At 38.7% G+C, this 13,542-nt stretch overlaps 1 protein-coding gene across 1 annotated transcript in view; it reads left to right on the plus strand.

The window, feature by feature from the left end:
- Positions 1–13,465, plus strand: part of cacnb2b (calcium channel, voltage-dependent, beta 2b) — a 37,151-nt gene extending 23,686 nt beyond the window's left edge. The window contains exons 2-13 of the mRNA XM_065954241.1: positions 1,354–1,419; positions 3,133–3,255; positions 3,363–3,502; positions 4,484–4,545; positions 4,652–4,677; positions 5,307–5,387; positions 5,482–5,540; positions 5,642–5,751; positions 7,489–7,640; positions 7,734–7,829; positions 8,767–8,940; positions 10,934–13,465. Of these exons, the coding sequence (XP_065810313.1) occupies positions 1,354–1,419; positions 3,133–3,255; positions 3,363–3,502; positions 4,484–4,545; positions 4,652–4,677; positions 5,307–5,387; positions 5,482–5,540; positions 5,642–5,751; positions 7,489–7,640; positions 7,734–7,829; positions 8,767–8,940; positions 10,934–11,752 (1,908 nt within the window). The 3' untranslated portion in view covers positions 11,753–13,465. The remainder of the gene's footprint in view (positions 1–1,353; positions 1,420–3,132; positions 3,256–3,362; positions 3,503–4,483; positions 4,546–4,651; positions 4,678–5,306; positions 5,388–5,481; positions 5,541–5,641; positions 5,752–7,488; positions 7,641–7,733; positions 7,830–8,766; positions 8,941–10,933) is intronic.
- Positions 13,466–13,542: the final 77 nt, after the last annotated feature.

Below are 13,542 nucleotides of genomic sequence, written 5' to 3' on the forward strand. Positions count from 1 at the left end.
TGCATCAGACTGAGCAGACTGTCTACATTAAGACGGATGATTTGTGAGTGTATGATGCAAATGTGTATCTTTGAATGCCAGATTGATGCAGAGGGCTGTGCCTCCTCCTGGCTATGACATAGAGGGCATTAATTAGCATGTCTTTGAGGGGACAGTCTAATCTGTGGGACACATGGCACATAAACTTGAGCATCCCGGGGGAGGGGGGGGGGGATCTGCTGCAATGCTTCCTAACAATTAAGAGCAGGAGGCTTTAGGAAAAGGGAGACAGTAAATGTAAAAGCATGCCTTGACTGTTTTAAGATCCACTTGACGGTGAAGTCAGTTGTCTTGAATTACAGCTTTGACTATTAGATATTTTGAAGAGCTGATTAATTCAAACAGAGTGATCCATGGTCTGCCATTCGAGAAGCAGCTTGGACACAAATGCCTCAATACAATCATTTTTCTATGGCCAACTGAGCAACTTACAAGTAGACAAACATTGTTTAACCATCTGTTAGCTATTCTGAAGACATTTAATATATGTGAGTATTAAAGCTCTGAAGCCCTACAGTAAAAGTCAGGAGCCACTTGCTCAAACTGGGAAAGTGGCTCCTGACAGTTCTGCTCACATTTCACAATTAGAATAACTCTTTCTGCAAATTTGAAGGGGCACTCCATCAACTTGATGTGATTAATTTAGTTTAAAGTCACAGGTGAGAGTAAACTGTGTAAAGCATTCAGATGCAAAATGGAGTTTGAAAGATGCAACATTTACCAGTCATTAAGGGTCTGACATAGGATACCATTATGAGTATCTTATGGGAGTTGTAGGACCTGCAGCAAATACTTTTTGTAAAAGCCTGACTAAAAACATTGTCCAGTTAAGATGTCTTAGTCGCTGTAATAGGTGAATACCATCACTGTCTATGTCAAGTGAAACCATTCATTCTTGTTTTGTCTCTGACGTGTCAGTTTAAACTTGATTCTCAGTATCATGGTGTCGTCATATTAATTCCTTTGATTTTTACTTGACAAATGATATTTTAACCTAATTCACCAGATGTTTTGGTGTAAAAAAATAAAAAAATATATAAAAAATAAAAATAAATCTATAAATCTATATCTATAAATCTATAAAAAATATTTTTAATCACATTAGTGACAACGCCAAACTTTATCGATGACTTTAAGTAGAATGTGAGGGCCAGTTTTGTCAACCATTTTGACCAGTTTTGAAAAGATAAGTTTGCCACATCTCCAAAAAAACATATTGCTGAATAAGTGTTTAGTATACTTCAAAGCAGAGGCTTTGAATCAATGCAGAGAATGAATGAAACTTGACTTCCCTTCTCTCTGTCACTCCTGCAGGGAGAGCGTCAGGACACGGATGCCTTCGAGGAAAGAAACGCCCAGGTGCAGCTGGAGAAGGCCAAGGTATTGTTTCCCTGTTGCACCATGGGAACGTCAGGAACCAAACACTGCATGGCGTCAAAGTCATCTTTCACAGAGGCTGTTCTCAAGGACATTGCTACATCACAGACACGAAACACAGACATCAGGGCAGTGGATTAGCAGATAAATGTTCTGCTGTTAAAATGAGTCACGGTTGTCTCTGCCGTCATCCCGTTAGGTTACGCTTAATGTGTGGATAAGAGTTATGATGGAGGATATTGATTATTGCTGACTCAGTTCAAATACTTTCTAAGACATAAACAAGTCTCAACTTTTTGATTACATTACGTACTTGTTCATTACTTGACTGGTTCCCAGCAGTAAAGCCCTGTATAGTTTATACTGTATGTTGAAACTCACACAACTTCATCACACTGATTGATTTTTTTCAGATGGTGCAAAGAGATACAAATAACATTATAATGAGTAAAGTAACGTTATTGCTTAAAGAACATTTCTTGTTTTGTCTGGTAAGGACTGCAACTCCTTTAATTTTTTAGAGTACAAGAATGAAAAAAAAACTATTCAGGCCCATTGAAGTCTGACTTCAACAAATGTGTTCATCCTTTCAGCTTTAAGTGCATCCAGAGCTTCTCTGTCACATCCTGCCTTTCAGGGGGAAGTGATTTCATTAGAGTTTACCTCACAAACTGTCAGAAATTGGGGTTTTAATGAAAGTCACAGAAGTAGTTGTGTTACTGATAAATTAACCTATAAAAGCAGCGACCCATTTGCTTACATTTTAAAGTAGAAGCTTATGCATTGTGCTCTATGCACCAACATATGCAACAGCAGTAATATGTCATGTAAAATATGATAAATAAACTGTACCATTCTGCCAAATGTAAGCTCTTTAAAACCTTGTCAAGGTGAACTATTACAACCTCGTAAATAATACTTGCTGCCAGAAATACTCTGCACAGGTGGTCACTGTTAAAAATGGTTTTCATATATGAAAATGTATCAACTATTATAGTGACCATTACATACATTTATCTTCCTCTTTCTTCTCTTTTAAAGTACAGTCGTCTGATACACGTCCAGCTGAATATTGAATTAAACCCCCCCCCCCCACAGATATAATGTGCCCCCCCTGCTGCTTTGTAATTAAGGTGGTGAATACATTCGCCCTGTCCCCGGCTGACCCCCACACTCTCTGCTTCACAGCCTTGTCTTCAAAGTGGAGTAATTAGCAGCTTGATCTGCATGCCTCTGACATTTGAATTTGATAGGATTACAACTAGGCACCGAGGAGCCACTGTGCCGCAAAGACGAAGCTGCAAAGAGTATTTTTTACAGCACATAGTTTGATTTGACATATAAAGATAAGCACAAAGTTCACTAATAAATTTACTGTGGCTCTGTTCTCTTCAAGGGTCCAGTTAGTATGACAGTGTGACAACAAGCCAGACAGTTAAACTTGCTGAATGTGTTTTCTTTATTTATAGCACAAAATAAAAAACTTACTACACAAAAACAAAATAATTTAAAAAATAAATAAAGATGCTCTATCGTATAGAATGTTTTAGGAGTGTCCAATATAACTCTATATTGGGCTCCAGACTAATCATAATGTACATTATTAATTGAAATAAAATAAAATCTGAACTTTTGAGAGATGAAACTCAAGGATCAAAGAAGACTGTAGAAACTTTAGTAATACAAATTTAAATACCTGCCCTCCTGTGTTCCCAGTACAAGCCCGTGGCATTCGCAGTACGTTGCAACTTTTCATATACGCCAGCAGAGGACGACAACGTTCCTGTCCCCGGCCAGGCCGTCACTTTCGAGGCACGAGACTTCCTGCACGTCAAAGAGGTTGGAAACAGACGCCACACACTCATAACTAAACACACAAAAGATAGAGATTACAAGCCTTTGATATGAACATTTACACTGAGAGTTTTTGTCTCCTTAATGAGCAGAAGTTTAACAATGAGTGGTGGATCGGGCGGCCAGTGAAGGAGGATGGTGTGGTGGGCTTCATCCCCAGTCCAGTCAACCTGGAAACCATTCTCATCAGAAGAGAAGTCCAGGCGAGGAAAGCTGCCAAGGCCTTAGCCAAGTATGCACAGGACAATTCTCCTTTTCTCTAGCTTCAGTGAGACAGGTTTACAAACTAGAACTAACTCATTAGCACACAGCAGCTTGTAGGCAGAACTATGGCTAAACAAGCCAAGAAAAAACATTTCCATTAAGGGCTTTTCAGTTAGGATGTGGTGTGCACTGACTTTACACATTATCAATTTCTAGTTCAGAATCATGTTCCTCCAGAATTTAGATCAATAGTTTAGGAGAACATTTCATATTTCTGCATTTATGTTGTAAATGTTACAAACATGTCAGTGGTACATTATGCCCTTGATGTATTTAATCAATCACACTAAATAACTGAGAGGGGGGCTTTTGGGAGGCACCCGGGCCCAGCTGGTAATCAGGTCTTGAGAGATAAAACAAACCAACACAGAATATAGAGCAGAATGTTAAAAGGACGGTCAGAGGCAATTAAAGAGGTAAAGAAAAACTGAGTATTTTAAATATGATCAGAAAGTTCCAGTCATTTTACACATTTCAGCATATTTACTACGTACAATATTCTGTATTATTTTAAATATTACATTTCATACTAATAGTGTTAAAGCCATTTGTTTTTAGTTTTTCAAAAACTCAAATCTGTGAAACTACTTTCAGATTAAAAAGCAGGATGTATTTTCTCTTTTTCATATCTTAGGTTGTGTCTATTCAGAATGGCATTCACAGCACACTGAAAGATTTTTTTTTACTTGACCTAGTTAAGCAGAACGCAATAAATCTAGAGGATCTTGGAAATTTGGCAGTGGTGGGAACTGTTTGCTGATTCACTTCAAGGGATTTACCTCTAAGCACTCTAAGGCTGTGTCTTATATAAGTAGATATGCTGTCTGTAAGCACAGATTATTTTATATCACAGACACAGGGTACTCTATTTTCACCATGACTGAAACAATGAAACATTCAATCTGTCTTTAGTGGGGAAAAGATCTGAGCTCATGTTCTCTTATTGCAGCAAAGCAGCATCTCAAGTAACTCAAGATATGAACTCAAAGAAATACACTCCTCCATCACAAGGTCAGTTATGTGTGCTACATAGCATGTAAGCATTTTGTGGTTGTCTATTTTCATGATTCGTATGTTAACTTGAGATGCTTCTTCTTTTTTGTTTTTGCACAAACAGCCAATCAGCAGGTCAAAAAGAAACCAGTAAGTGACCAATCATTCGTTTTTTGTCTTGTCAACCCTTTAATATCTCCCACTGTTACTCATTATAGACACAGTCAGTCTATGTGCAGCTTTTGATAGATCTTAATAATTCAGAGCCCAAACTCCTATCAGTTTCAGGAGTACAGAAGCCCTAAGCAGAAAAGCATCCATACATTTTAATTAGTCTTTTTTTTTTCCATGAATGCGGGTAATGTCGGGTTGTTTTCTTGAGAGCTTGACTTATTTATCTTGTATTCCCACGAGTTGCAAAAGCACAAAAAGCACTTACCCTATTAGTGTTGCCAATGGCAGGATGACATATCAGCTCATCTATTGATGGGGGCAACTCTTCTGCTGTACAGTCAATGTTCTTTTTTATGTCACAAAATCTCATTATTTAGGAAAATTTCATATAGAAAGATGGTTGATCCAGTGTCTGAAGAGACAGTAAGCTTTCCTTTTGTAAACAAGTAGCCGAGTACAGAGAATTAAAAATATGTAGTGGATCTACTCCTAGATAAACTGAGATGTTGCTTACAGTATAAACCAGCTATAACAGACATGTGCTAAATCAACTAAAAACAATAGCTCATGCACTGAACAACATTTGTGTTTCTTTGTGTTTACAGGGGGAGCAGGTGTCGATGTATGATGTAGTGCCTACAATGCGTCCTGTGGTTCTAATGGGACCATCGCTGAAGGGCTTAGAGGTGAGTCTCTTAAAACAATTATATTGATATTCTGAGCTGGACTTATAGAGAGTAGAATTTGATTTGAAAAATAATGTTTTTCGTGTAATTCCAGGTTACAGATATGATGCAGAAAGCTCTATTTGACTATTTAAAACACCGATTTGAAGGCAGGTCAGTTCTCAACTCTCAGTGTCTCAACTTTTATGTTGAATTAAAAAACAATGAAAATCAGGACGGTGTAACAGACTCTGTTTTTTCTGTCCCTTCTCCAGAATCACTATTACCCGGGTCACAGCAGACATCTCTCTGGCTAAACGGTCCATTCTCAACAACCCAGGCAAAAAGGCCTTAATGGACCGGTCTAACACCCGCTCCAATTTAGGTACACAGCTTTACCGTACAAGGATGTAGCTAGGAGTTCAATTAAACGTTCTTTTTGAGTCTGGAGAGGAAGATGGTTAGGGTTTATCAGGACGATTCACATAGTATTATTACAGAAAATATATTTAAATTAAATTCCAAAATATCTTGCTGTAATTGTCTAAGCTTTCTGGCACTCTTTGTGTTTTCCCTTGTGGCAAACCTCACCCACTTAAAACCCTATTTAGGTTAAAACAAGCTGCAGCAGCTTTCTGACCCAGGTCTGAAATAAATGTGTCAGACTTCTGATTTCTACTCTCCCTTACTGTGCAGTTTAAGACGCATAGCTGATCCCTTGTCCTACGAGGTATAATGTTAGAAAGCACAGCATACATCAGAAAGGAGACACATACAGTTCTTATAGAAATGGTTTAACGTTTTGGGAGATTTTGGTGGGAGTTATACGAGCAGATTGATACCAACCTTCTGAAAAATGCAAATGCAAACAGGAAGCTACATTAGCAGCCACCTAGCTTAGCATAAACACTGGGGGGAGGGGGCTTATCAGGCTTTTTCAGAAGGTTGAAAACAATTTTCAGCGTTGCCTGCAGTAACATTGTGCAGTAAGCTAGAAGGCTAAATACCACCTTTCTTAAAAAGGATAGGTATTGAGGAGAAGGGGAATAAGATTTACTTGGTTTTCTCTACTCTTGTCTCTCTCATTGCTCTCTCATCCCAGATGCTGCCGGTATGTATGACTGAAAGCACTGGTAGTCCATGTCTGTCTGAATACTCCACTTCATATCTTTCTTCCTTCCTTGCTTCATTCCATATCAGTAACAACAGCCATTGTTTAATGTGTGGACATACACAAGCACTGACACATGCAGACATCCTCGGCTGTTTATTAGTTTTAGTGAGTGTCCAATGTGTGAGATGTGATTTACTGGTATGGTAAAAATATCTCCCTCTAGTGACCAATGTTTACATTAGTCCTCTTGTGATTGTAAAACATCCTGGTTTTAGAAATAGATTAAATAGATAGATTGGTGTTTTAGTCTGTTGCTGAAGTTGATCTTCAGATTGTAAAGTGTGTTGTGAAGGGGGTGGGAGATATTGTCCTGAATAGTTGACAGCGATAAAAGCAACCTATAACAATAAAACATTCAATGATAAGCAACATAACATACATAGTTTAGTAACCTAGCAATTCAAATACAGCATCTAAATTCATTTATGTTTTCTCACTTAGTAGCCATTGATTCATTTAAGGTCATATTTATATTTTTTTTAATGTTTTGTGAGCTGTTGTTCGTTTGTCTTCTTAGTTGCTCACAAGTCTGTATTTTTAACTTTTATTAAAACATATATTCTTGTTGTTATTTTTTTATGTATTAAATTGCAGAAAAAAAATTGTAAACCTTCGAAAGATTTCAGACTGAACCCTCATTTCAGTGTCTTGATTTAATAACAGAAAAAATCCAAATCCTTACTGTATGCTAGCTTTAAAATTGCAAATAAATATGGAGTCGTTAAAAAATGCAATGGCATAATGTTGGTGTATCTAATGAATGTTATAGATTGTGGAACTGAAATTAAAATATATGGCTTGTGAAAATATAAATAGAGTATATTATCTAAACTGTGTAAGCTGTTAAAGGTGGAATCGTATTAAATGATAGGAAAAGGAAACATAAACAATTTATGTATCCTCTGGATTTCTGGTGACAATTAATTCTTTAACTTTCTGCTGTTTCAGCTCAGATCCAGGGCGAGGTGGAGCGAATCTTTGAGTTGGCCCGCAGCCTGCAACTGGTGGTTTTAGATGCAGACACAATAAACCATCCTCTCCAGGTGGCCAAGACCTCACTGGCACCCATCCTGGTCTATGTCAAGATCTCCTCACCGAAGGTAAGCTGTCCCAGAGTACACTCGATCTAGTACATCTTTACACAAAGGAAACATAATACTGTTATCTTCCTGTCTTTTCCCTTGTATGCGTAGGTGTTGACGAGACTGATCAAAACTAGAGGGAAGTCACAAACCAAACATCTCAATGTTCAGCTGGTGGCAGCAGACAAGCTCGCTCAATGCCCGCCGGTGAGTGCCATCTAGTGGCCATTGTGTGATAATGCTGATTGTTCATGTTAATAAGACTTGGGTTTTATCTTGAATAAATTATGTATTATTGTGTCATGTAAGAGTGTCCTATCTTTTAATTATTTCAGATACATTTTAGGTGGCCAAAGTTGCAATAATGTTGTACAGATTTAGATGCACAATGCAGATAATTCATGACTCCTCTGCAGGGGGAGGGGATATTCTACAATTCATTAAAATGGTAAAAGGACTTGAGCTTAATTAGCGCTTTTCTAGTCTTCTGACTACTCTACACCACAGGTCACACCTACCCACACACTGATCGCAAAGGTTTCTATGTGCTAATACATGCACATTCATACGCCACCGACAAACGTGTCTAGCCCAAGGACACATCGGACATGTAGCTGCAGGAGCCGGGGATTCAACCCCTGACCTTCTGGTTAGGAGATGACCGACTCTACCAACTGAGCCACAGCCACCCCCTAAAAGGACTCTGGCTGAATCCCATACTTTTAAGCCCTGTGAATGTGACATATACTAATACAAGGCCAGCGAAAACAGTTTAAATGTGGAGAAATAAATCCCACAGAAAATGTAATTAAACAGTTAAAAAAATGCATACAGTGTGACAAAACGTTTATTTTTCCACACATAAGACTGTGTTTGTGGTTTAATTGCATGACCTCAGTATATGTAACATTTTTGCCATGGCCCTGAATGTATGCATACTATCAATATCAGATTAGGTGTTGAATTTTACTTTGTCAAACAAATGTGTGTTCACTTGGGTGTTTTGGAGATGTCCAGATGTTTTTTTAAAGCTTGCTCACACACATTAAACACACTTTCACTGGCATCAACCTGCAGGCCTGTTTTTTTTATTTTTACTGGTGATCTCTTACTTATTCTTGCCCCTGCTCCTGTTGTCCTGTAGGAAATGTTTGATGTCATCTTAGATGAGAACCAGCTAACGGATGCCTGTGAGCACATCGCTGATTATCTGGAGTCTTACTGGAGAGCCACTCACCCGCCAGAGATGGAGCCTGCCAACGCACTGGTGGCTGGGCTGGTCGAGAACACACTGCCTACCAACCCAACAGGAATGCAGGTACATTTGATATAGACAAATATATGGGGAACACTACATGAGAAATAAAACATGATGAAATATTATTTAATAAGATATCATAGTGTCATCTCATCCCATCCCATCCATTCCATCTGAACAGAGATTTTGCTGACTGAGGCAAAAAACAACAACGACTGATAACACATCGAATTAAGATTTTATACACAGCAGAAGACCTGAGTGTTTTTTGTTACCATCTAACATTTTCATTTCATTTCTCCTCATCCTACTCCTCTGGAAAGTTGAAGAAATGAGATAGGTCTACCTCTGGTGAGTGATGTACTTTCAAAAATGCTGTAGCTGAGTTTTACCCCCTTTCACTGCAGACATAGAGATTATTTTAGCTGTGCCTTCATTAGGATTAAAACAAACAAGTACTTTCTTCTTATAGTTAAAGACAGATGAGTTTAGATAAGTGTTCTGTTTAACAACAATCCAGGACGCTGGAATTAAATTGTAATTTCATCACTGCTATATGAGAGAAATTATTTTAGTATTAATGCATAAACAATGTGTTCAAACAGGTTTAATTACTTATAAAGGTGAATATATACGCCTCTTTCCTCCTGCCACATGTTGAGACCATACTGTCAGATGAAGCTACCATAAAGACATCAAGAATCAATAATAATAGTGTGCGAGCTGTAACAGCACTATACTGGTCTTGAATAGGCCCTACATCTGCTACAATGGAAAGATGTTTAAGCTGTTTTCACATGTTTACTTCTGAACACTTCAGGACAGCATACCCCTGAAATCTTCATTTGTGGCAGCTTATGGGGATCTAATTAAAGGAATAAACTCTCTCACATCCTGAATATTTCCTGCTGGGTTCTCACATCAACTTCCTAGTCAGTCAGCTTCTTAGTAAAATGTCAATGAGTGAGTGGTTGTGTTTATGCAGCAGGTTATGCCAATCAGCCTCTCGATGGAGGATATGTTTTTAAAATAAGAGAAAGGAAACACCTTGATGTCACACAAACACAATCTGTAAACACTCAGCAATGATCGGCAGTGACGAAACAGCCATTAACACGCGCTGATCATCTGAGTTTCCTTTTTTTTACTTTAAAAGCTGGCGTCCGTTCTTCATTCTTATCTGTGAAATACTATCCAGCACCTTATTAAAATCCACTGCTCTGGGCTAATCCTGCACCCTGAGCTGAAAGTTTCAATTATAGGATAGTGAGTATTTAACATTTGCTCTCCCTGGTCTTTAGTTTGCACAGCTGCACAGCCAAAAGTATTTTATTTTAAAATGTTTTATTTTATTTCTATGTATTACATTGAATTGTTTCAGACCAAGGTTCATTCATTTAAATGTTGTAATTTCATGGCAATAAATGTGATTCTGATCATGTAACCAGTATTTAGCTTTCCCCAGTATTTTTTTTTTTTAAAACCTCCGCATATTGATCTCTCTCAATCACAGATAATTATCTGTCTTTGCATGGACACCCTAAAGAAGTATTTATACTTCTGCTGATCATGTGGGGTAACTTTTGGGTATGTGGCTAGCATTTATCACTATGTTTGGCAATTTATACACTCAACTCAGGTCAAGAAGGTCTGTCAGTCTACATTAGAACTGGATACATAAAGGATTTAGGAATACCAACATTAGTTGCAGCAGCTGTAGAACAGATGCAGAGATGCCTGAGGCAGCAAGTCAGTCTGCTTCCATGTGAGTATGTGCACAAATCTGCACCGAGTAGCCAAGGGTCCCCTGATATTCCAAATTATTCAGTATGCCTGTAGCATGGCCTGGTGGTGATTACCAGTTTGGGCTCTTGAGGGCCAGCCACCTCCTTAAAAGCAGCTCTGTGTGTGAGAGTGTTTTGTAGTTTTTAGTTTTTTTAAGTGTAGAAGTATGGGCTTAGGCAATATGTCTTTGTCAGTTCAAGCTTATGTAAAGCGTTTACTTTACATGCATGTACTGTATGTGACATTACGTTGCATTGTCTTGATCCAGGACGGGCAGAAAAACAAGAAGTCAGCTGCGCCCAAGAGGAAGGGTTCCCGGGAGAACCATCTAGAGGAGGAGCCCCCTTCAGCCCCGGCGCAGGAGCAGAGGGCTGAGGATGGCCAAAAAGAGGAGGAGGAACGGCTTCTGAGGACTGAACCAAAGAGACCCCAGCACACCCACCACCACCATCACCATCATCACAACCGCCGGATGGAGCACCACGGCCAGAACAATCAAACATCGGGAGGAGCAGAGGTACAGTCCAGCAGGGAGTACAGCCAGAGGATTCACCGCAGGCACATGCCGGAGGAACGGGAGGAGGAGGAGGTGGTGGTGGTGGAGGATGTGGTGGAGGAGGATGAGGAGGAGACTCGTTATAACCACCGGGGCCATAACCACCAGCATCACAACAGCAACCATCATCATCATCACCACCACCACCACCAACATCACCACCGGGGGAGCAACCAGCCACACTCCGGGCAGGACTATGAGCAGGAGCACAACGAACGCAACCGGCAGCACAGACATCACCAGCATGTTTCAACACGGACACAACACACAGATCACTATCCTGCACACAATCATCACAACTACCACCACTATCAGGGCAGAGATAGAGACAGAGACAGAGACAGAGACAGAGACAGAGACAAAGACAAAGACAGATACAGAGACAGAGATAGAGATAGAGATAGAGACAGAGACAGAGACAGAGACAGAGAAAAATACAAGGACAGAGAACGAGACAGAGAGAGGGATCATGGTAGAGAACGAGACAGAGATGCACGACATTGGCACAGGGATTCCTACATACACCAGTGACGGATGTCACCCCCCCCCCGTGTTGGTGCAAGGTTTCATGCTGCTCAATTATAATGCACTAATGAATGGGGCACAGTGTGTCATATTTGTAGAAAATGTTTCTCTAAAAATGTATTTGCCAGTTTACGTTACCTTTTTCCACCCAACAATTTTCTTATTAACATGAATATTTCCCCTTATTTCAGCTTATTTTCCACTTATACATATGGCTCCAATTGTGTGGATTTTTGCACAAACACAAGTCAGAATGAATGCAATGTAATGAGATTTTGACGTCGCTGATTATGGAAGCCAAATACAGTCATGGTTGCCGTAGTTTGACTAAAACCATTATTGGGTGCATGTGTTTTTGTTTTGTTTTGTTGAAATAACAGGATAACTCCACCTCTAATTTATCAGGTGTAACTCTAATTTACACCTAGCCTAAACGAATGCAGTCCAATGCAAACATCCTGTAGTAAAACCTTATGCATTCAATTCATTATTTAATTGGGAAGTTATGATGTGTGTGAATCATTTTATTGATTTTGTTTTGCTGTTTGTACTATATTGTTTGATTCTAACAGCCTTTCACTAAGCAAACCCTCATTGACATAAATAGTGAAGACACAACACATTTATAAAATCACAGATAAGAGCTTCCAAAATGATGATCAACACATTAAATCATTAAACACAATTAACAGATGGCCTCCATGAAAATAGGACTCATTGCAGGACTGTCAGATATGACAACCTTAATTGGAACTTGATGTGTGATATAAATATTTAGCCTATCTAAAGCCTGACATACACTGTATTATTTCAACCTGATTTAGGCCTGATATTAGAGTTGTACATCTATTTTTTTAGTTTGGGCCGAATTTCAACCCCCCCACCACAATGTGAGCTGACATTCCACTACCAATTTTACACAATCATACAGTGTATGTAAGGCTTCAAGAATAAGGTGTTTTCCAAAATAGCAAATTGATGATTTCTAAACTTAATTAACTAACTGCCACAAAAATAAGGAATGATTTATCTTAATTAAAAAATTGCCAGATCGTCAGTTTACAGGATGAAAAAAAAATGCTACTCTTTTTTTCGGCTTCCGTACAACAAATGCATTTAATGATTTCTGTTTTAAGAAAATGGATGTTTTGTTCAGATGAATGGTTAAATATCTTTGTGGAACCTCAGACTTGTGTGTTTCAGTGTCACATTTGAGTCTGCCCTGATGTGCGTATTTTGAAAGACAACGATTAATTTTAAACATGGAAAGTCAAACTATTTTTCTACATGTCTCTCAATGGAGGCCACACTGTACAATGCCTCCTTCTTTTTTAAAGGGTGTTGAAGCATATTTATTGACTTGCATTTGCCCTGTCTGGAAGCATGAAAAATCTTTCAGTGACACTGACCTGTGCTATACGCTGGATACTCTATGCATCTTATTGTGATAAAATATCTTGCTTGAATACAATCTCTATGCATTTGTACATACTTCATAACTGCCTTGTTAGGTTAATGTAAGAGAAACCGAGCCTGTTGCACTGTTTGGTAGAAACCATACTGTGTATGATTGCTTTGACTTGATAAGACTGAATGGACTCTGTTTCTTTCAAAATGATATGTTTTGGTTATACGTATATGTGTTTTGTACATTATTCAGGACTTAATTTTGACAAATATGCATTCTTTTGTTGATAATCTATTAAAATGTGAAACTAAGATTGTGTTTAGTAACATCAATTGTTGAAGGTGCTGGCACCTTGACACCTCCGTCATTTTATCATGTCCAGACCACA

This window comes from Labrus bergylta, chromosome 4, assembly GCF_963930695.1.
Source record: "Labrus bergylta chromosome 4, fLabBer1.1, whole genome shotgun sequence".
Lineage (NCBI taxonomy): Eukaryota > Metazoa > Chordata > Actinopteri > Labriformes > Labridae > Labrus > Labrus bergylta.